General features: G+C 43.0%; 1 protein-coding gene across 1 annotated transcript in view; it reads right to left on the reverse strand.

Annotated features, from left to right (window-relative positions):
- Positions 1-10403: 10403 nt before the first annotated feature.
- Positions 10404-25968, reverse strand: part of LOC103366178 (plexin-A2-like) — a 36515-nt gene continuing 20950 nt past the window's right edge. The window contains exons 2-4 of the mRNA XM_008293839.1: positions 20393-21723; positions 13731-13958; positions 10404-10429 (exon numbers count right to left, since the gene is read on the reverse strand). Of these exons, the coding sequence (XP_008292061.1) occupies positions 10404-10429; positions 13731-13958; positions 20393-21723 (1585 nt within the window). The remainder of the gene's footprint in view (positions 10430-13730; positions 13959-20392; positions 21724-25968) is intronic.

The following is a 25968-nucleotide window of genomic DNA, read 5'->3' on the forward strand; positions in this document are numbered from 1 at the left end:
AAAGCCCTCCCTCCCACCCCGAATCCCCAGTGTGTGTGTGTGTGTGTGTGTGTGCGCGCGCATTTGTGTGTGATGAAACACTCTTGAAATAGAGTGAAACACCAAGTGTCTTTTGAATGTATGATCAAGGGAGTTTTCACACACTTCCCACATACAAATAAGTGTGTAAAATTTCCATGTGCACCACACCAAAGAATATTATCACTACATGTACGTGTAATGAAACACAAAGTACACAAACCTGTACTGTGTGTCTACATGTCAGAGTTAAAGAGGTCCACCACAGGCTAAAGGCCCAATACCTAGGAGAGGCAATATGTAAATGATGCAGACAAGATGTTTGCCCTCCAAATCCCAAATTTGACACAAGGCAAATCTAAAACCGGTTTATCCATTTTCTGCTAATTCAGTACCGCAGTCAGCTAATATAGGCCAAACACACATGCACACAAACACAAGCACACCGCCTCTATCCATACACCCCACTGAGCAAACAGCTGCTTGCGACAGCACCAAACTGTGGCTGCCAAATACACCAAAACACTTAACTATGACTGACAGCAACAAGTTATTCCCTACAAAAAAAACGTTTAACAGCCCTTTCAAACTGTAAAAATGAGGGATGCTGACAGTTTGCTGCTGCACTGCGATTCCCATCAAATTATCATGTCCGTGCCCTGAGTGGTAATCCAGTGTGACACGGCGGGCCCATGTCACCAAGCATGGGGATGTCTCACCCCCAGCTCTGGCCTTGACCCTCACTTTTAGTGGAGTTACCAGAGGCCCAGATAATGTTTTCCCAACCGCTAACCATTAGCGTTTAATGAATAACAGCGGTGGCTGAGCTGACCTGTGACTAGAAGAGGCCTCTGGCTCCTGCTCTGTTCTTTGATATCATGGCCTTGTTCGTGCTCTCTCAGCGGCCTGGCGAGGGTTTTCTGGTGATGCAGGTGCTTTTTTAAATCGCACATGACCTTGCCATTTTCTCTGGACCTCAGTTCGTCATATGGAACTCTCTTTACGCAATTATTTTCTAACCACACATTCTGACTTGTCACTTTGTTTTTTGGGGTTTTTTTGTTTTTCTGTTTTTTTACATTACCACAGTTTCTTATAGTCCTCTTAATTCTACACTGTAATAAATTACTGCAAAGAAACAACTGTGAACACTAGTGTACTGTTTTGTTTTGTCTTTGTTTTGTTTTTTAAATGGTTGAAAACTGTAAAATGTGATGTTTTTGAAACCTAAAACAAGAATGCCCAATATCAGCAGGCTACTGAAAAACTTAATGTTGTGAATTTAACAAAAAAATACTTGTGAAACACTGTTTGGAGTATTCTCTCCGGGTTCTCCAGCTTCCTCCCACACAGTCCAAAACCATGTTGAGGTTAATTGGTGATTCTAAATTGTCCGTAGGTGTGAATGTGAGTGTGCTTGGTTGTCTGTCTCTAAGTGTAGCCCTGTGATAGACTGGCGACCTGTCCAGGGTGTCCCCTGCCTTCACCCTAAGTCGGCTAGGATAGGCTCCAGCCCCCCCGCGACCCTAGTGAGGATTAAGCGGTGTACAAATAATGGATGGATGGATGTTTGGAGTAGCAAATTAATTTAGGCAGCTTTTGAATAAATATTGTCATTCCTCGTCTTGTCCTTTATTGTTTTAGATGTTTTAGTGGTATATGCAGTTGTGAGTGTTAAACAGAGTTGCCAGATCTCAGTTCTGGGTCATAAAAAAACAAAGACACATTGTTATTCATGGCGTATGTTTGAAATCTGCAGTAGTATTTATACATTTTAAAAGATGAAAATGTGATTAACAGGCAACTACAGCTACAGGTACTGTCGATAGCACTGGAAAGTGTAGTTACAGTTTTAACCAGTAAACATTCTGCTGTAGAGTTCTGATCACTTGTACATTAATTAACTGTTTACGGAAATTATAACGTCATAATTGCAAAAATACAGTAAAATAGATGTGACGACAGCTGCCGGTATTTTACTGTAATTTTACAGAATAATTGTTACAGTGTCTATCTGTCACTACTTGTGTCTACAAAGACATTACATGACCATTACCTTGTGCTTTATGTCAGTGCTCAAGGACTGACATAGCGGTCTGCTCTCTGGATAAAACATATTTGTCATGTTTCCACATTTCCGCAAATTAAAAATTAACTTTGCAAAAAAAAAGAAAGAAAGAAAGAAAATGCAAATTAGGTTTGTTTCCAGTTCCAGCTGAAGACAACAGGCTGCATCTCCAGTGGTGGTACAAGCTACATTACACATGGCTGTAATAAACAGAATAGAAAAAATAGAGAAAACAAAACCAGCTGTTTGCCAACCACCAAAAAACACTGAAGAAGAAAAAGAAGAAGAAACAAACAAAACTGGTCGCCTTGGCTATCTAAAACAAATAGACAGAGGTCTTCGGGAATTTAGTTAAATTGGGCAAGTTGTAATTATTCTTTCATGTCAGCTACTATTGGCCATGTTCTTGCTGCCTGGAGTCTCTCGAAGCGGAAACAGCTGATCAGCCATGTGAATTAAATGTTCACTATATCAGAACATATTCGGAAAACATGGTTCCATCTCCCACCAAGTGCTTTCAGTCATTTTTGGAAAATTCAAAAACCACCTCAAGTGAGCATTAGAACTTTTTATGCTCTGTCCATGAACCTTTTTAATGATTAATATTCTAGAATGCGCATAAAAACATTCTGAAAACGTGGCTATTGACAGCGAGGGGAATATAACGTGATTAATGATCGTCCAACTGTTCCTTTTTTTGAGTGGAGCAATTTGAATACAGATAAATCTGGTCAGATAAACAAATGACACAGTAAGGCTGAAGCGGATGCCGTGGTCAGTGAACACAGAACACTGGACAATGTGCTATAAGCTATGCAGAAGGAACTGTCTGGTCCCATTAAGACTGTAGCCGTCTCCGCTGGACAGCTGGACTATTAAGAGGGAGTCCAGGCTGACAGCTCTGCTTCATGGCAGCAGGAGGCCAAGACCTGACATACAGCCGTCAAGAGAAAGAGATGCCCCACGTGTGCGCGTTAAAGGAGCAGAAGTGACGAGCAGGTAAAGGCTGAGTGAGCCGAAATTACCAGTGGCTTGAAATATTATCACATGCTATTAGCACTGTATCACTGTTCATTAGGCTGATGGCGAGCTGGAGTTACTTGACAGCCCTGCGGTAAGGAAGAGAGATGTTGAGAGTGAGAGCAGGAGTGAGGAAAAAAAGAGAGAAATGGGGAGATAGACTGAGCAAAGAACAAATGTAGAAAGGAAATTGGAGCAAGAGGGAAAATCAGGGAGAATGATAACGGCCCACTTGCCTCAATCCTTCACTGTCAAGAGATTCAACACGAAGGCTTCCGAGGTAAGCAGGAATCTCCAAAGGGGAGCAGGACAGCCGTGGTATTTAGTGTCACAACAAGAGAGAACAAGGCATATTCCCACAATCGCTAATTCTTATTGTCATAACATCCATAATAAATGATAACCAGATGACTGTACAATGACAAAAGCATATATCAAAGAAATGATTTGTGTCAAGCTCATAAAAGCTTCCTGTAAACAATGTGTGATCACAGAAATACATTAAACAACACTGTCACCAAGACAAGCTTAACTCTAAAGGAACTGATAGCTGCCGCTGTCTTGTATGAAGTAGGAGACAGAGGAGCAGTAAAGCTGTCTCACTATCAGACAGAAACATTAGTCGCTGTCACACTCAGTTTGCCTTGGCATAGACAACAGTTTAGTGTATCATCAAAGCCAAAACCATTCTCATTTCTGAGATCTGGTGGCGCTGTACAACTTGAAAAGACACTTGAAATGGAGGCCCACATTTGCAAAGTAGATGAGAGGAACGCTGTTTTGGTTGCTCCAGTAATCTAGAATCATTATGCATGCAATCAAACACATACACAATGCATGTTTTTCTTTTCTTCCCCCCCCGTCCCATTTCGTAACTGCTTCTAATGAGGACAATCATTACGATGCATGTAAAATATGGAAAATTCATCAAGGACTTCAAAAAGATTCCCCTTTATTGTGAGCTGCTGCTGGAGTTTCTGTGTAAGTTTACAAAGTAATAGTTTGCTCTCGCTCCCTCTCTGTCCTTCCCAGTTCCCCTTTTATCTAATTTTGGACCACTCTAAGAGCCAGCAGTAATGAATTGGCTAATCACAGTTATCTGGCCCATTCAAGTGCTTTGTAAAGCAAATCAATAAAGCCTGGCACTGAGCCAGCCATCCACTTTGACAGATGTTGCTCGCTAATCTATTTTTTTTTTTCTCGCTCTGTCCTAAAGATGTTTACTCTTTCCCTGTCTGTTCCTTCTCTCTCTGTGTATTTCAGCAAGGTCAGTTGAGACACCGAAGAAGAAAAAAAACTCATATTCCATGCCAGCTGGCAACTCAGAGGACAAAAGTCAAGCACTGAGTACTTAGAGTTCATTTGACAGAGAGAGAAATTTTCTCTTTGATTGGTAGAACTGTTGGAAGTCATTGGTGCTCTGAGACTTACACCTCGGGCAAGAAAAAAAAAATAACAAGGCCTACACTGGTACTACGCTGTTTCCACAGTAACAGATCAATAACAGCGACACAACAACTGATAAGAATTTCTATGAATTTCAAATGTTCTCCCCGTGGTGCCTACATTGGCTGCAGACTAAACAGGAATATTGATAAGCTGTGAGACCCTTCCTCCCAACACAGCTCCCTTGCATAATATTTTGGACATACAGTGCTTCTGTTGTGTGTGTGTGTGCGTGTTTTGTTTTTTTGTTTTTTTTATCGCACGTAAAACATTAGATTGCCAGGATGTGTGGGCTAGAAATACCATATTCATAAGAACGCAAGAGGCCACTTCTTACTGAGAGAAACATTTGGAAATGTTCAGCCTTGTTTTCACTTGTTTAATCTTTCTGCACTCATCCCGGAAGACATGGATCTGGGGTAGCGGTGGAGTCTGATGTGGCTTCCCGATCCTAATGACTACTGCTCCCAACATTGGTAAAAACCACACAATCCTCTGCCATTGACTTAGTATGAATCCCGAGCTCTGTGTGTGAGCCAAAGTGTAAAAGCAGATACGTCTTTTCTTCCCCCTTTCAAGCCACAAGTACTTCCAAACGTGATAAAATGGTCATGGGCAAGGTAAATAATGCTGCAATCAGCTTAATGTGTAGGCCAATCAACGAGAAAATATGCTGAAGAAACTGGATTACAGCAAAGCTCCTTCTACAGGCAGTCTCTAGTGAAAAGGCGCTCTAATCAACAATGGGTTAATTAATCTCACTCATGAAGTTAAGTCCAATTATGGGACGCACTCAACAGGGTAATTTGTTTCCTAAAAAAAATAGAAGGCATTGCCCATAACAAATCTAATAAATAAAATCAAGTGCTTTGCTCAGACAAAGAAAAAAAATGTGATCTCTGTGATAAATTAATGAATACGCAGTGCGCAGCATATTTACGGACATATGTGATTCAGTCTTCAAGTCTTTTGGGACTTGGCTACGTTGGCATAGATGCATGCCACTGCATATCTTCCAGCTAAATTAAGCGTACATGTATAAAATCCATCTGTAATAAAATGTATGCACTGTGTGAGTATTTGTCTCTTGTTGTTAGATAATGAAAAACGCTTCCTTCGAGACACTGGCAGAGAAAAGAGCAAGCAATTAGAGGAAGTGAAAGGAGAGGGAGACACGCAGAAGGAGAGAAAGCAACAGAGAGCTGTTTGAATGTGATTAATGAGATCACTGCAGGGTAGGCTGTGTCATTGTAATAGTCTGAGCAGGGAAGAGGGGAAAAATAGACTGGCAGAAAGAGCTAGAGACTAAGACAGAGGAAGGGACAGAAAGAAAGAGAAATGAGAGGGAAGAAGAAAAGAGAAACCAAACGAGAAAGGACACCCGGCCGACCGACCAGGCTACATTTAACTCGCTGCTATGAAATAAGGGCGAATGGGACAGAAAGAGAGCGAACCGGGAAGGCTGAGAAGGAAAAGCAGATATAAAGCTTGGATGAATGGAACGGCAGGGGCTCTCAGTCTTAGGTTGGCCTTTTAACAGTGAAGTGTTTAGAGAAGCCTGGACCAGGTCTGGCAGATAGAGAGGCTTGTGCGCTTAAGACAGTCATGAAAGGCACAGCCTGCTCCTGCAGGACGGGGCTGCCGCTGGCCGCCTCTTTATCTGGCTCGGGGTTAAGAACTGAGCCGGAGGGGGTCAAGTAGAGGCCAGGTTCCGAAAGGTCACACAGACATCCTGCCAGTCCACAACTCCGTGAACAAGCTGGTCATTAGCTAGACTAGAGAGATGGTTATGGTGATTAAACACCTACTTCCACATGCAAACACCCACAGTCTATCCATACATTCAAGTCAACACAAAGCACAACCATTGAGGATCTTCCAGATTTAAAATGCCCCATTTCTTTTGAAAATAACAGTAACTCTAGAAAATAGTTTCTACATATACAACAGAGGCCTTAAATCTTCAGGCTCTGTTGAAGTTCCTTATAGATGTTCAGCAGCAGTCAGAACCCCTGCTGATCAGAGGGTATCCCCCACAAAGCAGGCCTTCGCACACCTCTCTACAATATTTACTGGTCATCCCATCTTTCTCGAGAGGTTGGAAAGAAACTTGACAGTCTCTCTGTGAGCTGCCATCCACAGATGCCCGAGGTCCAGATAGTGCCAAAATAAAATTTACCTCTATTTGCAGCTTTTCAGATGGTGTCGGTTTGATTCAGCCTCTCTGTTGAAGTGCTACAAGTTGTGTTTGGAGGGAAAATGTTCTTTTACTAGCAAAAGCAATTTCTGCAGGCTATGCCAAGCTCCCAGCTGTTGCCGGTGGGTAAACGGAGGCTGTGCTGATAGTTTAATATGATTAAAAAGACTGCCGGCAATCAAGGAAGGAGCGTCCTGAAGATGGCTGTAATAGATACAGATTGGCAGCTGCCATTTCAGCTGAAATGATACTTCGGTCTTCGTGCCACTTGTCATTTTGCCATTCTTCTTATTCATGTTAGTTGCCTGCTTTCCTAACAGGTGTATGGAGTATGTTGGTTTTCATTTAATTTTAAACTAGACAGACAAAACAAAGACAATGCATTAACAATGGAATGCAATTATTTGTTTTGTGTGGGATTAATTACACCACACCATTCAATCTGAAACAAAGTGAAGCAAGATTTATTATAGAAAGTGTTCAGTGAGAAACAATTTGCGGCATGATGATTGGAAACAAATTCTACCTGGTGGCAATTGTGACAGTTCTTTTCACTTGTAATTGTATTTCTTTTCATGTCAGCTCAAGGTTAATGCAAGTCATGCAGCGACAATGGAGATGTTTAATAAAGTCATTAAAATGATTAATTCTTTGTGGTTTAAGGTTGGTTATTGCAATCACATAAGAAAGCACAAAAGACCAACTGTAAAAAAAAAAAAAAAACAACAGAAAGTTGTTTATAAAGTGAAGGGAACAAAATTAATTTCCATATTATGTTTCATGTATCAAGATATTGAGTGTGTGTCAGTGCGTGTGCGTGTTTTAGAGGATGCAGGTGGCAGGACCCCTCAGTTCTGTTCTCAGAGTAATTTGTACCCCTGGGGGAACAGGATGGGCTTCTATTCAGTTGTTGCCATGGGCCTCAGCTGTTGCTAGGGGCATCATCCTCAATGCTAGTTAGTCTCTCTCCGTCTCTCCCCACAGTTGTCTATTTGCATGTCTGTCTATCATTTTGTCCCACCATCTCCGTCCTTTCACACCTGTTCCTCCTGTCTCCTTTATCTCTATCCTGGTATTCTCCTCCATTACCAGGTAGACAACCCAGCTTGGCTACAGCAAACACAGAACTCAAAAACTGGAGAACAGAGTGGCAATAAATCTGCTCAGCTGATCTCCCGCTTCCACATGAAAAACCAGGCCAGGCAAAGCCAGGCCACACCAAAGCAGGTGAGCAGCCTCTGGGCCGACAGACCAGACAGGCAAAGCTCTCAGATCACATTTCCTCTGAGGGCGACCATTCCAAGGTCTAATTCTCTGAGGCTCATTGCCGGGCGAACAGAGCATGGTGAGAGAGGGGTCGGAGGGAGGGGGGTGTTTGACCACTTGTCCACCAGGGCCCTTTAGGAGCAGCTGCCTGCATTTACAAGCCTTTCAAGTCGGCAATACTTTATGCCCTATGATCAGCTGCTAACCCTCAGTGACACCGCAGTGGTGTCTGCACAACACACACAACCCTGCTAATATTCAGGCCAGTTTGGGAGCCATGTGAGGTAGCCATGCACCCGCTGCTACTTTAACCAGTTCTACGGGACATTTGTCCAGTTAAACACCTGAACCACCCTTTTAAGTAGTCCCCTTTAGCTACAAGGCACATCATCCAAACCAATTCCTGATTATTCACCAGGGCATGATGAGAAGAAAAGCAGCACATCATGTGCTGGAACACATTTTTTTCTCCTTTCCATCTGTGGTTCACTGTTAATACGATCCAAAACTAATCAAAATACTGCAGGAAATACTATCCTGAAATTACTGGAATAATTGGTGTTTTTATAAGACAGATATATTTTCATGTCAACCCTTCACGACTCAATTATACATTATAGAATTTGATAAATAAACCTATATAAACCTTAATAGCTTTGTTGAATGTAGAACGCAGGAGAGAATTCCTTCTGGGAATGTATTCCTTTGGTCCCAGGTTCAAGAGCTCTTAACCCCTGCTGTTCTTGTGCGAGAACTGGGATGGAGGATGTGCATTCTTACTGCCTGTGAATTGACTCTGATTAACGGGGGGGGATCCTGAATCTGCCTCTGCTGAGCTTGCTTTAACCTCCCCATTCATCTATTGCTGCGGTGTCTTTCAACATCCAATTTTACATGTGCAGCCGTGCCCTCCATCTCCATCTATATCAAAGCCAATGCTCCCCACAGCTCCTTTCCCTTAATGCCGTCGCTGATTCCCACCAATCCCAGTCCCCATGTGGGATATGTCTGTGCTCAAGCGCAAAGTGAACCACACACAGCCAATTCCAATTTAGATGATGCAATTCTTGGGTAATGTGTATCCAGAATAAACTGCATAGCAGATCGCCTGTCTTTATAATTTGACCCACAGAGCCCCATAGCAGTCTTTTGGTCTCTGGGTACATGAGCATGATAACTTGATGATGGAGCCTGATGTGTATAATCTGCAGTCTGGTGAGTAGGAATGTAAATTTATGTCTAGAATTTAAATAAGACTCATGAGTGAGCTCTTCCAATAAGTGGACTAAGGGTTTAGTTTTAGTTGTGCATGGAACTGGTTTCACTGTAGCAAGAAAAAGTTCATGAAAGCCTGGAATACTGACAGTTCCCTATAGCAGCTTTCTGCTGAGGTGAACATCTACTGCCCTCCACATCAATCACTACCTCCAAGGGTGCCACCCAGAAGCCCACAACCAATTTCTGAAAGCCTCCTAACACTGAGGCTGCACATGTAACACAAAACGGCTGTATGATAGTGCTGGAATTCACTGTATGTTAGGATTGAGAATGCTCCACCTTCACAAAATACAGATTTGCGCATTTGATCCAACGTCACACAGAAAAATGTGATCACTTAATGCCCTGCACACACCCTCAGACAATACTGTATGTGCCTCACAGATGTAGTGTTGTTTCCTGCAGTCTATCACACTGTATATGCATTCTCCTCACCTTAGTGTCTGCTTACTCCCCCACCCTCTTAACCCCTCTTCCTCAATCAATCCTCTACAAAAGCCTGCCACAGGCAGCGATATCCGCCAACACCATCCCTCATGCTTTGCCATGCTCCAGCAAAGCCCAGGAAACAGCAGCATATACAGGAGCTGGTCTGCAGGGAGAGCGAGAGGGAGGTGGAGGGAGGGAAGGAGGAGCGCGATTGAATGGGGAAGCGGTAAATGGAGGGATGGGGAGGGGGGGACTCTTTGGGAAGGGAGCCAATCCAATTACAAGCAGCGGTGCAGTCCTGGTTTCTTTGGCGGCACTAAATTCACATTTCAACGGTCTCTTCCTCCCTCCCCCAGTACCTTCTTCCTTCTCCTTCTATCTCTGCTACTCTGTTTTCTTATTTTTTCTCATCACGGCTCACACTCACACCCTCTAACCGTACATCCCTGCACACCACACCCCTCCTCTTCCACATCTGTCTGTCTCTCTTGGCTGCTTGAAAGAGGTGAAGGCATAGAAGTGTATCACCAGCAAAGCATCAAATCTTGTCACCCTAGCTGTGTCATGCTCAGATCTGCAGGAAGCTTGCAGCATCTTACTCCATCTACGTGTCTCACACACCTCTGTGGGAGCTTATCAAGTCTCTGCAGAAGAGCTGCAGCCGGGGCTCATCAGGTCACCCTATCCCTCTACCCTCACCGTGACACCTGAGGGAGTGAATGGATAACACTCTCAGCGTAAACAATGAATATTTCAGACACTAAAACACATGCACACACCTTAACGTCACAGTCCTCTTCCGAACACTGCTGTTATGCCGCATTATTGATTATTCATTTGCTATTTAACCCTCTGAACTCCAAAACCTACTGGTGGGAGACAAAACAGGAAGAGTCTTTGTTTTAACAATTTTCCAACTCTCCTTGGACTACTCATCAGTAATGTAAATTATAAAAAATGTATTTTATAATGAGCCAAAATGAACCTCTTAAAGTAACCAAATTCTGTAAAAACGAAAAATTCGGCACTTCTCATTGCAAACAAAAAGCCATGACTAACTCAGATGTAACCAACAGAGACTTTTCGGTTGAACTGGGCTGAACTGCAGGCTGTGTTTTCACAGTAGATAAATAAAACAATAAAAGTAAGTAATCATTTTTTCCCCAAGTATTGAGAACCCTTGTGGGCACCAAGAAAAATGCAATACACCTTGACTTCCTTTTTTCTTTTTTTTCCTTTTTTAAAAAAAAAACATTTATGGCATTATAATTGTGTTATCCTGCACATAAGACATGTTTAAGTTCTGGCTACTTCTAGCCATAGCTGTAGGTGCAGGAATTTATATTTCATCAAAAAATGAGCCCACAATGAGTGAACAGAGCAATAAATGCCCAGAAGCTGCTTGGGGTTCAGAGGGTTATAAAGTAATACTTTTCTTTTTCTGCGCTGCTGCAGACTGCAACAGTGGATAGGCTAATTGTGGTCATTCTCTCTTTCATGCACATTAGGTGAGCAGCCAGAGCTTATTGAATCATGGGCTTCATGCAAACCACGGCGTCTCCTTGTCCAACAACGTACCTGTATGCAAATCTCTGCACAGTACTGGCGGTGCTCTCTCTCTGTCACGTGAGCTCAAACAAATTGGGTTCAAATAAAGTCCAGCAAACTCTTGCTTCAGCAAGCAATGCAACAATAAAATGCACGTACAAAATACAGAAATAACAAACCTCAGTTGACAGTACAAATGCAGTGTCAGTTTGGGGAATCTCACTTAGAAAATTGTCAATATTTGATTGTGGTATGCTGACGATTTCTCTCTCCTACATCATCCAAATACATATTTTTGATGTCTACTGTAAGGGCACTCTAAGGCAGCAGTCTTCAACCATTTTTGTACAACGGACCAGTGTTAGGCAAGAAAATCTTCTAAGGACCGGTCATTGCGCACATGACGAAAAATTATAGTTTTTTCTATTATAAAGTTTCATAAAAGAACAAAATTCCATGCTAAATATGTATTTACTTTTTCTTTTGTCTCATTTTCGAGTCTCTCCCACTTTTCAGAGAAGCTCTCCTGAGACGTTTCTTTATTATTTTTTTATTAATTTCGGCAGCTGTTAGACAAACGGCTTCGTTTAACGGCCGGGCATGTAAACTGACAGAGTCAAGTGCGGGAAACAAGCACAGACAGAAAAGACAGGAAGACGAGCTAGTCATTTTTCAAAATAAAACATCCTTCACATGCCGCTGGAAATAAAAATAAACAAATAAAACATTTTTTATTGCTTCTGTGTAGCCTGGTACCAAATGACAAACGGCCCGGTACTGGTCCACGGTCCGGTGGTTGGGGACCACTGCTCTAAGTGATTCAGAATATTTCCACAAAGTTGAAACTACTTTCATTTTTTAATCTAGGCTACTTCACAGTAAGAGGATGATCCCTAATTATGATGGCAATAAATCGAACGATCGGAAGACTCATTAATGGGAAATGTGCTACATTTGGTGAAACTGGTATTACTACTTTATTCTCTCTGTCATCGGATCACGCTTCATGGGTGAGTGCTCTATGAGGTTTTTTTCTGTTCCGGCCACTGGACCGTGGTTGTTTTTCTCTAGGTGCTGCTCTCATATCCTGGTTAATTCCTCCCCCATGTTAGCGTTACTGTGGTTACAGTCATGCCCCTGTGAGGAGCCAGTCTGAGTACACAGCAGCACGCAAGGCTATTTTACATGGATTCTCAAACAGGGGGCAGGAGACGAGTCAGGACGGAATCGGGGGAAGGCAAGCTTTAGCTACAGAGAAGAGTGGGGAAGGAAGCAGCGAGACAAAAACAATATGCAAGCAATGGCAACACAGTGGGGAAAACACTCCTTTCTGTCTCATCTAATTTACCCGAGTAGAAAAAGCCTCTGAATTATTAAACAGCTCAAACAGGGGATTACATCAAATAAATATTCTCTCCACCATAGCCTGATTGGTGAATTGATTTAATAATGAATAGATGGAGACATAAATAACTCAGGCCAACACCATTTGTGTTGCATTGCCAGACTTGAAATAACAAAGAACTTGCCAAAAGGGGTATCAAAATGGTCTTAGCAACTCTCTTTCTGTTTCAGTCTCCTTCTCTGAGCTTTGTGCAGCTGCTATTAGTTGGGGTAGAGGGGGGGGACTGGATGGCTGCATGAGCCAGTTATGGCCCTGTGACACACTCTTGCTGTCACTCAAACAGCCGGCCCCCCGTGGGACGTGGAGCCAGGTGAACGTTGACATCCTTCAAACGGTTGTCTAAATGCAGTCTAGAAAGCGAGACAAACAACTGTTGTGACAAAATGTGCCCACACAATCACATTTGATCTACAAACAAACATGGCATTAACATTCTAGCATACGATCATCTAAGTACGAGCCGTCTGGGGTGCCAAAGCAGTGCAACAGCTGTGCTAAATTAACCAGCAGACATTTTTTGATTGACAATCAGACTCCTCGTCCTTCATCCCTGAACCCGAAGCACAGCACTGACTTTTCTCACTATTTAATCCTGACAGTGAGCAGTCCCATCTAATACCTTGTTTCCTGTGGCTGGGGTGTGAAATCTATCATTATTAACTGGCCAGGAGCCGTAAACCCTCTGTGGCGTCTGTATTCTCTCGCCAAGATTCGGAGGTTTAGTGTATGGGCCGGCTCTCTCTTTTTTGCTCTCAGTGAGCCACAGGCAGAAAGGTGCCCATTAAAATTAATGGGTCAGTGCAGATTATTCAACACTGTAACACTGGAGCTCACTTAACAAGTAACTGGTAATGGCCACTACAGTGAGCTAACCACTGCCATCACCCCTCCCTGACACTTTGACAGCAGGCATTAAATATTAAGGAGATAAGTTTGCCTGTGACCATGATCCATCTGCACCGAAATGGGACCCCTTCACAGTGTCTATACCCCATAGACCACTGGACAGCCTGAGTCCCGACGTAACAGTAATGAAGTGAGCAGAAATCTCCTACAAGAGGCCTTTAACTGCTGGATGAGGAAAGGATAGACGGTGGTACTCACCTTCTTCAGACGTCCACTCTTGGTTCCCACAAAAGCTACACAGTAGCCATTGTAGACGTAGGAGGTCACGGAAGTCATGCGATCTCGAGTCTCGGTGTAGAGAGTGTGGCCGGTGACCAGCTGAGAACCGCCAAGTGGCTGGTTGATGTCCAGACCGCAGAAAGAGTCATCAATGGGCACTGGCTACAGATAGAAGAAACACAGATGTTGTAGCATTAAATAAAGAAATGACAAGGGCAAAATGGACACTGAAACAGAGAGAGGGAAAAACAAGGTGATCATGACTCTGAGACAAATGTGTCATATCAAACACAGACACCCATGAAGCGTACTTTAGGAACGGGGAGTGACAAAAATATGCCAGAGAGAGACAGACTTGGAGAATCAGGGTTTAGTAGAGAGGAGAGGCTGGGATGTAGAGCATCATAAAAGTAGACAGCTCAGTAAGGAGCGAAGATGAAGGTGACACAGTGAGACACAAGGAGAGAGTGATGGCCAAAGTTGTGGAAATAGTGGCGGAGTCAAAGGGTGTCAGAGATGGAAATGAGGGGGTGAGAGAGGTGAGCCTCACAGAGAGACGAAGGACAGAACGAGGCGGAGGCGCGCAAGTGAGTCTCCCAGCCAGGCAAACGTTTGTCTTTCTGTTACGCTTGACAGATATGTATCAGCTACACCTGACTGAGCTCCACCTTGCTCTCACTGTGGTTCATTACCCTGGCCTATCATCACACCTCTGCAGGAAGACACACACTGCATGATAACTCTGTGCATTGGCAAACACCCTGCGTGATAACCATGCAACACTGAAATATGGCTGTAACTGAAGAGGCTGCAATGAACTCTATTTACCCATTCATTAGGAAATAATCACTACCATAAAGTCTCATTAAATTTAACTTCAGTTCTTAAGGAAATGTGGCCATGATTATATACCTCATAACAACTGCTAGGAGTGGAGACTATCCGCCTTCCAAGATAAGTACAAGAAACAGAGCAGGACAATACAGGAAAATAGGAGGAGGTGAATGAGAGGCAAGACAGCGATCTTTCTGGTGTTGAATCAGGTCAGCTGACACTGTCAGTGGCAGTGGCCTCAATGTGCCATGTGGAGTAAAGTGAGATGGCCAGGCAAGCCTCCCATGTATACATCCCATATAGTCCCTTGCTCACAAACTTTGTCTTATTCACCCTATGAATACACATCCCCTTCATCTGACCCCGACTCATTAGTTTTCTTTCTGTCACTTTATCTACCTCTCATCTGTCTCCTCTCTTTGTAGCTGTCAGAATGGAACAAGCAGACTATGCTGAGTGACACTTCCCACTCTGGGAGGCAGCTCAGTCTCTCACTACACACAGTGGCTATAAAACCTTTCTACACAGATCTTCATGAGCAGAGCAAAAGCAATAATGCTGACGGGGAATAATCGCCTCCGCTCGTATAGTCACGCCCCTCGCTTTATGGCATTTCCTTTTATTTCCTTTGCCCAAAATAGCACAGAGTGCTATGGGGTACTGTACTGCAGTATTTAAACTAGAAAAAAAATCTGGTGCAATTGCATTTTTTTTTCTCCTTTGGTTTTAAAATCAAATGTAGTGTATGTAACTGTATAGAGCTTGTTTTGAACATACGCTGATCAGACATGGACACATAATGAATCAGATGGGAAAGCTAGCAGCTATTGTGAAGAACAGCAATGAGCTCCAGGCTTTGGCTTATCAATAGCTACATCCTCAAAATCATGCAGCTATTCCACATATGGTCTGCTGGGCTCTGCACCATTTGGTTCTGATTATATCTAGATTGTTCAGATGATGTACGCTTAGCAGACTTGGCAGACAACTGAAAATCCCCCTGGGCTCCATGTGGTTGAGCTTTACTGTTCACCTTCTTGCCGATTTTGTTTGCTTCTTCCCCCTGCCTTATCATGAATTTCACAAGTAGTGAAGAAATGCAGAGCTAAATTACAAGAGCTCTCTTCGACGGGGCTAAGCTGTAGTGAGACTAAATATAGACTGTAGCCTTGCGTGATTAATCCTTATTGAGCAACTCACAATACAGTGTTGTATTAGATCTACGCTGAGAAAATAGTTGCTCTATTTCACTACGAGGACGTTCTTACATTGACAGATTGGTCCATTTGCTGTGGAATTTGAATGAAGGGTGAACTAGATGTCATCGGATATCTGCTCTCAGAGTTTCTCCTTTAGGGTATACCAGCGTTATCAATACTTGCTCCCCTTTGCTCTCATGACTGGTTAATTAGTTGGTAGGGCATGAGCAAAAAAGCAAGACAGCAAGATAGTGTTAGTCAGAGAAGAGGCAGACACACAGACAGCCTGATACAGAAAGAATCCCATCATGGCTCTCCTCCATGGGATTGACTACAGAGATGGTGTGAATCTCCAGATGGCAGAAGGCTGGATGGCTGGGTGATAAATCTTTGATTGGCTGCTGTGTCTGAATCCCCTGGCTCAGCCTCACTTCCATTCCCAGCCTCAGCCTCAGCCTTGGCCTGCATGTAAGCGTACACACGGCGAAATGTCTGCAAGAATGAGAGCTGGGGGTATAATTAAGGTTCTCTGCTTTGAGCTCACTGGCTACCTGCTGTTAGCAACAGACCAGAGTAAAGGCACCAGGGCTGCATGTGTAATTTACTCAGAAACCAAGCGAGGTGCAGTTAACAGTTAACAAAAAATAAAGTCTCTAGAGTTGGTCCAACCTTGAGTCACCTCATACTTTGATGGCCCTCAAACACGAAGTCTCTAAAAATACCACGCAGAGAGGAACATACAGACAGGTGATAAATTAAAGGAAAAAGCAACATAAAGCATCTTAGTAAGGTGTTAGGCCACTAACAGCACAGCTGCAATACACCTCAGCACTGATTCTACAAGTCTCTGGAACTGGAAACGGGATGAACATTATTCTTCCAAAAGAAATTCCCTCATCTGGTGTTTTGATGATGGTTGTGGAAAATGCTCCCATAGGTGTTGCGATCTGGAGTTGAGATCCAAGGGGTGCACTATGAAAGTAATTCCACAAAGGCTACAACCCCAGTCAGAAATGATAGGCATCACTAGAGTGTTTATCAATTTTTTGTGTTAATTAAGGATTACTTCTTTATAATTGGGGTGTTTATCACGTCTTCTTCTGCACAAAATGGATCGATTGTGTGTCGCCTACTTCAGTCCAGAGCAACAGGTAGTTAAAATTAAGAGCAATGAAGAATTTAAAAGATATACTAAATAAATATTAATTATGAAAACCGTGGTTGAAAATGATGCCAGAAATGAATGCTGGTAGAAAACTGTTAATCATGTAAATTACTATACTTATTTATAACATGACAGCTGCATGTTAGAACCCTCAAACTTTAAACTACATTTATTTAAACATGATTTTTGAAGTAGTGCAGTTTGATCTAACCCTGTCCCACAATGAAGGAGATATGGAAATCACTTTAGTTTTTTGGTCACATCAAAGTTAAATTAATGTTTCTGATTAAATATTCTCAATGGTAAATACCAATTTTCCTATCCAAATACCCATACGGGTTTTGCAATCTGTGTTCTCTTAGCTGCAGTAGCAGCAGTGTAAAACCAACTTGAAAGCAAATCAGGATAAAGCATAAAAATGTATTTTGTCATTTTCTGCATGACCATTTAAATACATGTAGGTTCTTGTGGCAATGCAACGGATACAGCGTGCAATAATGTAACAGCAGGGCTTCAGTCGGAGGAATTACTAATGTACAGCTCAGCAGCTTTTGCAGGTACAACATTTTCCCTCAGCTGCGAATCTGTGTCACTCAGAGAAAATCATCAGGAGACAAACCGCTAAAAGGGTGGCACTTCTTAGGGCGGATTTAAATCCAAACTCTGAATCCATTCGGAGCAGTTTAGCTGTGCAGCATCAGTTACCATGGTGATGAAGCAATTTTAAAGGCCATAGCATTTGATCCACATCATTCATATTCATTAAACCATTCATTGACCCCTTGTGCCCTATGGATGGAGGCACTGTCATCCTGAAAGACACCACTCCTATCATTAAAGAAATGTTTCATCATTGGATAAAGGTTATCTCTCAGAAACATCTTTGTATTGATTTGCAGTGATCCTTCCCTCAAAGGGGACCAGTGGACTCAAATCATGGCAGCAAAACAGGCATAACAGCTACTGGGTCCTCTCACTGTAGGGGTCAAGCATTTAGGTCTGTACTGTTCCCTCAGTGTACACCACACAGGCACTTTTCTTCCCATCTGTGTAGACCAGAAACTATATTTTTTGCACCACTGAACTCTCAAATGTGCATTCATTTTTTGTAATGAGGGGTTTATGCAGTTCAACCCTACTATAATATCCCTCTCTATGTAATTGCCGATGGACTGTTCTTGCTGACACAGTCTGACGAAGAGATATTCTGCTGTTTCCCCTTACACATCGCACGAATGCACAAGCAACACAGTCATCAAATGTGCACTGCTGACCACAATTTCTGGCCCTATATATTGACATCTTATTCAGATCTAAACACAAACGTCTGGTCCTAGTGAAACACTAGCCAGCTGGGCAGTCTGCGACTGAAGCTCCTGCCATTTGTGTCCCAACGATGACCCAACTTTTAAAGTCACCTAAATCTTTTTCTCATGTCATCTTGATACAAAATCAGAATCAACTGGACCTACTCAGCATTTTTACACATGCCACAGAGCATGATTGGATGTTAATTGCTTAATTATACCATGCAGTGCACCTGTGTGGAAGCATCTGCATCCGTTGGTTTTCCCCACTCATTTATTCAGTTTTTGTTTTTTTTTGGTTTTCCTTATTTATCTCGATCATCTGCATTTATTTAGGAAAGACAAGATGTAAAGCATGTGACCTCGAAAGCAGCCACACTGCTTGAGTTGGGGAATTAACATCAAGCAGACAATGTCAGCACGGTTGGCATGTCGGGGTGCTAAATGTAATTTGTACAGGTTTTAAGAGTTATTCATCCTTTGACATGTATCTGCATAATCCACATGATACTATGGATTTATTGGCTGCTCATTGAGCACGGGCGCACGGTCTTAACGACTGTATTTACATCCTCTTATCTGTGCGGCTAAACACGCAAAGCTTGTGTATCCTTGGTGTATAATGTGAAAGGAGAGCAGAATGATATTGGCATTGCAAAGCTGAAGTATGGAGTGGGAGGTGCAGTTTTGCAGGTAACAGCTGGCAACCTTCAGTGCACACTGAGATGATTGGGGATTTTGCTGGGAAACTGGAAAAATGCTTCTAATTTGAGCTCCCACAGTCAAAAAGGCTCCCAACCTCAGCACTGTCATCACTATATATCAACATTTCTCCTTCTCCTGCTTCTTACAACAATCTTCCCCCCGCCTAATGAAACACAACAGCTAGTTCCAGATAATGTCTCCCTCCTCCTGACAATCACCTCTGACATTGTGCTAATGGGGAATTTACTGATTTTAATAAGAGTGGTCAATTGAGTTCCCTGAGGGGATTAGCAACAAAAGAAGCTAATCAGTGGTTCTCATCATAGTGAGGGATGTGGATATCATTATACGCTCCACATATGTAAGCCTTTCCTATGTACATGCAGACATACAGCACACACACACACAACTGACTAGTCATACACTTAGCTAGTCATTAATTCTTAATATTCTTAAATTCCTATTAGCAATTACAGAATGAAAGCACAGAGGACCGCAGCCTCCTGGGAATGAGGGAAAATCAAGAAACTTAATTCTACTTGACAACATGTAACAGATACATGGCCTTGTATTATAGGATAATTGGGGATTTCAGAAGAAAAAGACTAGTGTGTGATCTACGCCAACATCAGAAGCAGAGTAACTTCAGCAACATCCCCCCCACACAGTTTTTTTCACTCTGGAAGGGGAGAGTGTTTATTTGTATTGTGCTCGAGGAGAATGTTATCACTTTGATGGTTGCCGAGAAAAAAAAAAAAAAACTTCCTAATTTATGAATATCTCTCATTGAAATATACTTGAAAGTGGAAGTTCTCTGATACCAGAGCTACAAAACAATTTGACATAATTACTTGTAGTGTGAGAGCATGCTATGTTAGATAGTCAAAAGCATTTCTGGAAGATTGTTGTATTTATTTTCAGTACAGCATATGCACTCAGAACTCACTGTGGTTTCACTGGGAAGTGTTGGTCAATTTTACTGTTTACCATCATATTTAAGTAATAGAAACCAGATGTCCGTGTTGTCGGACCACTGAAGAATTTTGACTTCATTAATATGTAGATTAATGGTTCTCCTATCTCTTTTTTTGGGTTGTGGGCTAATTAAACTAAGAGAGAAAAAAATGAAATAGGATAGTGATCCTGCTTCATCTTTAAGTAGCTACAGATGTGCAAGAAAGAACTGTGTAAATAATAATTTACCAATTTCCCACTTTTGCAATTTCCCAGTGAAAACAGTTCTGGACTGTTGATGATTAATGTGTCTTCAGTAACAGTATTGTAGCCACTTGTAATTATTCCCACACTGTGGGTGAGTGGTGAGCGCAAACCGAATGTACAGCACAGTATGAATATGTTTTTAATAAGCATTTACCAACTACTCACCGCTTTGGTGCATTGCACATCCTTCCCAAGGAGCCAGTTGAGTTCCAGGTTTCCTTCTCCCTGGTAGCAGGACTGCAGGCGCTCCTTAATTCGTGCGTTGATGTCTCGAATGGTGAAGACACAGAGCGCTGAGTCATCCGGCGGACGATGGAACTGCTTCTGGCCCTTCGAGAAGATGGTAAAGAGCACGTCGTCTTGGGCACTGATGTTGAGAGAGGCAGCAAGCACTCGGCCCGGCTTGCCGAGGTAGGCAGCCTGCAGTAGCCGATACTCAATGCCATTCTTTACACAGCCAACAGGCAGGGAGACATAGGAGTGAAACTTGCGGTCATCTTTGCAGAGGCGGACGATGCGGGAAGTGTAGAAGAGATCACTGCTGGATCCGCTCGATGACATGCTGTTCTCCGGCGTCTCAGGTTGAACGGTCAGGAAGTAAACAAAGCTGCCACTGGCGAAGCCGTAAACATAGTAGATGTCAAAGTGGGAGACCAGTGCCAGCGTGTCTGATGGTATCTTGATGAGGGAGGACACAAAATCAGTGTGCAATTCATAGTCGAGCATAGCAGAAGATTCAGGGTCACGGGGCAACTTTCGACTGGAGATAGTGGGAAAGTAGTCCTGTTTGCCATCTACTGCCGTGCCAATGAACAGGGTGCCATCCTGGCCCTGCGAAGGCACAATGACCCCATACATGGTCCCAGTCTGGTTGACACTGGAGAGGTAGTGCTCTTTTTTGTGGGAGGGCTCCACTAAGATAAACAGGTCATCCAATCTGAGGAGTTTACAGACACCCTGGTAGAGGCTGCCACAGGCCAGCAACCGATTTTGGGAATAATCAATAAGCAGAAGCTTGTTGACATTGTTGGTAGAGACAAGAGGCTCAGAACAGGGCTGGACAATCAGAGGGGGGTAGCAGGCCTTGTTGTCATCCTCAGGGCCTGTGTCATGGGAAACAAGGAGGGTCAGGTTGCCTGAGAGCTTGTACACACGGTTGACCGCTCCGATATATAGTGCGCCTGTGGTTTGGTGAACTGTCAGATGGTTGAACACCCAGTCCCGACGTTCAGGGTGGAAACTAGTGAAAGTCTGCCCGTTGCACAAGACAGGGATTGCTAAGAGCCAGAAGTGTAGAGTAGCTATTGCTCCCAATTTAGGGTTAGGTGATAAAGTTCTGCGTGTCACATGCCGGCCCTCCATGTTTGACGGGCCTGTGAGGAAACTGCCGAGGGAGCAGAGAGAACGGATGATAGGAAGAAGGGAGGAGACCTTCGCCTTTTTGTTGTTGAAGGCTAGCTTGCAGGTCAAAGCTTCACAAGGGTTCTCACATCTTTCTGGAAAAAGAGAAAAAGAGACAAACGGGAAAAGATGTTAGACATCCCAGCATGACTCACATATGACACAAAGGATACTCATCACCAAATGTAAAAGGCTGTTGCTAAGTGAAAAGGTATAAAAAGGTCAACTTGAGTGAGGTGAGGAGCTGTGGAGAAGGGGAGTGGAGATTTAAAGAGACAATGGGCGGAAATCATTATGGTGCACATTCCAAAGGAGTTACTGGACAGGGCAAGACAATGCAGGAAAGAGAGGCAGGTTACAGCAACGGAAATTAGCCTGACCTGACTCATACCAACACTGCTGCTGTCACACTCTGAGCAAGCGGTTTCTAAGAACAGAACAACAGCCGACGCAGACATTGCCCACAGAAAACCTTGGACACTTGGCAGTGATTCATTGCAGCCTAAGTCAATTTAAATAGGGCTTGAAGCCTCTGATGCTATTTTATACCAAATGTATAGCTAAGTTATATTAGCACAAAGCATGACATAAATTTAGGGCCTGTTATATTTTTCATACATTTACCTATAAAACAATGTTGTAATGAAATCAGGCTCTGAAAACCTTTTATTGACAATAATATTAGTGGCCATACCATAACCATAAATGTGACTTTTGATTAAAAATCCAACAATAAATGTCAGACCAGAGACATTAGCACACTGCTGAACTGCGTGTGCTCTCTTATCCTTAATAACATCAGCCACCTCATTTAATTTCCACAGTTACCCCATTCCTCACATTTTTACACTGACTACAGCCCATCAGCTGACACCCCTATCAATTTCACCCTTTCCATATATATATCAGTAAAAACATATATCAGGCAAAGTCTGCAATTTATGCAACCATGCTGTAGAGATATCTCTCCATGTGCCATAAACCGAAAGATGGAGCTCTACGCAGTCTGTCCCCAGGAGTCAATTATCTCGTCCAATGGAAAAGAAGGCCTGGATCTTATTACTGGAACAAACTGAGAACAAATTGGAAGCCACTTCAACACACCCCTCCCCTGGCTTCCCTGCTCTTTAAGGGGGCCCATTTTACAGAATGGGAATCTATTAATTATTTTTTTCCAAACATTGCAGTTGTTTTTTTGTTGTTTTTTTTATTGTTGTTGTTTTTATTCTGGTTATCTCCTGCCGGCATGATCAGATCATAAAGGGATTAATCACTGGCGGCACAACAATCATCTTTAAATGAATCAGCCACCGTATTAGATCTGTACAGAACTGCCTCATAAAAGCACCAGCCAAACGGATATACAGTGTGTCGGTGTGTGTGTGTGTGTGTGTGTGTGTGCGCGCGCGCATGTGTGTGTGTGTGTGCCTCATTCCCTCAGTATTATCAGTGTACTCAATCAGAACCAAGCAGTGTGAGGGGCTAACAAGTGGAGAGAATGGCAGTGCATCCCAAAATCAAGTATGATTAGGCGTAGCGATCCAACAAGGGTAATTACTGTGGAGCTGGAGGAGGTAAGCTGGGGAGCGACATGGGGACGCCAGGGGCTTGAACGTGTCAGAGACGGCCCTACATCGTTTGTCACGCTCCAGATTTGCATTTCCAGCAGTGAGGGCACAGAGAATCAAGGGTGAAAGATGTGGCTGGAATAATCAGCGACTGCGCCTTGAATTAACAAGTACTCGCAACTGAAGATAGGAAACGACAGTTATACGGCGAGATACTGAACATCCACTATTATTACTACTACCGCGACTGTGTTCAAGGCAGGTTTGATTTGCAGAGCTGATTTGGGATTCCCTGTGAACCGTGTCAGCCCTCTCAGAGACCTCGCTCCAAATCTGGTAAGGGCCATCTCAGGGTCCCTCCCCACTCCCTGTGATCAACGATATGCTACACGGCTCAGTCCTCCACATGCACCCTTAGGGAGCGTATTGATCCACGTGTCCATAAACACAGGTCCTAAGGCCCAGTCAAGCTGTTCATGGTGTGTGTATAGGCGGAGGTGTGGGAGGTGCTCTGTCCCAGAAGCACTTTATTAGCATGGTCATAAAAGTGCCACTGCTTCTAGAAAAGCAGCGGAGGGCCAGACCCCTCCCTCACTTTCAGCTGCCTGCGTGCTGCCATGCTCCTTTGTTTGAGTTTGTACATGCTAGATGTGCAAAGTGGATCCCTTTGGTGGCATAATCAGCCTCTTGCTGAGCTAGCTTTTTGCTCAAGCCCCACAGCCTTTTGCCCTTTAGAGCTTTTGCTATACCCCACCCCTTAATCGTATATGTGTACACAACATTTACTCCCATCCATCTTTTCTTCCTCTCCTTTTTATTTTCTCTCCTCTTCCCCAGTCATTGGGACAAATATATGCATCAGTCCCTCATGTTGTGGCAACAGCTGCAGAGGCAGAGAAAGAAAGAGTGATTGAATGGTGTAAATAAAAGGCTCCAAAAAAGGGTATCCATTCATATTGCTTTCGGTAACACAGGGAATGAAGTCTTTGTTTAAGTTGATTGCATGACCAACTCTTTGTTGCACTTGACATACACTTCTCAGTATTATCCAGCTGAGGAGTAGACTTGAAAAGAATACGAACAACACCAGATCAGCCCTTCTGTTCTTTAGTTCAAAGCCATGTCTGTCTTTTGTTTATGAGGAGTCAGAATTACAGAGACGGAAATTAACATATAAATGCAAACAGGAGTGATTCATACTTAAACATAGTCACCTACTGACCTAGAAAAAGCAGAGGGCATGACTGTGGAGGCAGTGAATAGAATTACGGATAAGGTAGAGCAACGGCGGCGTTTTAGGCATTTGTTGCAAATGTAAGTCTGCTTTTAAAATTTTTCTGCCACCATTTACAGATGTTCACTATTTTTTGACACGAGTGCTGTGACTCTAAAAATATCTGAGTCTTGCTAGTTTCAGCAGAATTTCACCACATGATAAACAGTTGTCCGTCTGCCTGTGATAGCACCAAATACAACAAGTCCTACTTCTGAAATAAGCTGACGTATAGCAAGAGCGGCCATGGCACTGAGGCAGAAAGACGGACTGACCTGATGACAAACTGTCAGTTGCCCCAGTGTGTAACATCAAATCAGAATATGAAATGCCTAAAACAATATCCTCAACATATCATGGACATAGTTGATTTCCATTCTAACACTCAACGACAATCTCTATGGCAGACGTGGAAGACAAAAAAAAGAAGAGCATCAAGTCAAGAGAGACAGAAAAGAGCTCTCATTCCAACACACACGCAAGCTGTGATCATGGCTTGGAGAAAAGACAGCTTTTGCAAAACTTCATAATGAACAGTCAGACACACAAAACAGTGTGTTGGCACACTCAGCCAGGCTGCTTCTGAGTGCTTGTTAAACAAACTGGTCCCACTGGCTGCATGTGTGCTGTCACTGTGTCTGGTTGTGGGTCCCTTGCTGAAAAGCTGGTGATTTCCCCAGCCACTGGGCATGATGCAGTGACAATGCCAGCCGTGGTCAAAGGAACTGCATTGTGGTGAATTGAAAAGATGCTAAGCAGCATGAGGGATACACATGGAATGAAGAAATGAGAAACAGCAAAATGATAAGCTACGCAAACCATCATTGAGGGTTGTGGACACAACAGCCTGAGGGCAGTCCAGCAGCCAGCAGACTGACACAGGAGAGGATGAGCTTTAGGAAGTGGCCTCTGGAGCGGGACCAGTTCTAAACCTCTATCACCCTAGAATAGGCAGCAGGTCCTCTGCTTTTGTGCTTTTTTTTTTTTTCCTCTTTTTGTCCCCACATACTAAGCTTCTTAACAATGCAGCCAAATTTGCTTGATCTCCTAAATTCATATTTACAGCAATTGTATTGCAAAAGATAAAGAACATAAACCAAATCCGTTTACGGTGCTAAATCCATTGTTGTTGGATAAAAAAAGGAAATGGGAGATTGTAATTTCATGCCACGGATTAATGTGTTATTCCCTGAACGATTAATGTAAAGCGTGAAATCTAAATGCTTAAGTTAAAGTGATACGCTGTAAATCAAAGAGACAATTTGGAATAAAACACAACAAACTAGCTAGTCAAGAGAAGTGAAAGGTTTAGAATATTTAACATTTTGCTCATTGCCTGGCAAGCTTTTCAGTGGATGCGACCAATTGCACAGTAAAAATAGAAAGTTTAATCTTCCCTAAAGGGAGATCTTCTTCTATAGGAGCCTATAAAAAAGCATTAGCGGCAGAGGTTAGTCCATTAGTCTTCTCTCTTTGCTGCTATCAAGAGCAGAGA

This window comes from Stegastes partitus, unplaced genomic scaffold (assembly GCF_000690725.1).
Source record: "Stegastes partitus isolate 25-593 unplaced genomic scaffold, Stegastes_partitus-1.0.2 Scaffold20, whole genome shotgun sequence".
NCBI lineage: Eukaryota > Metazoa > Chordata > Actinopteri > Pomacentridae > Stegastes > Stegastes partitus.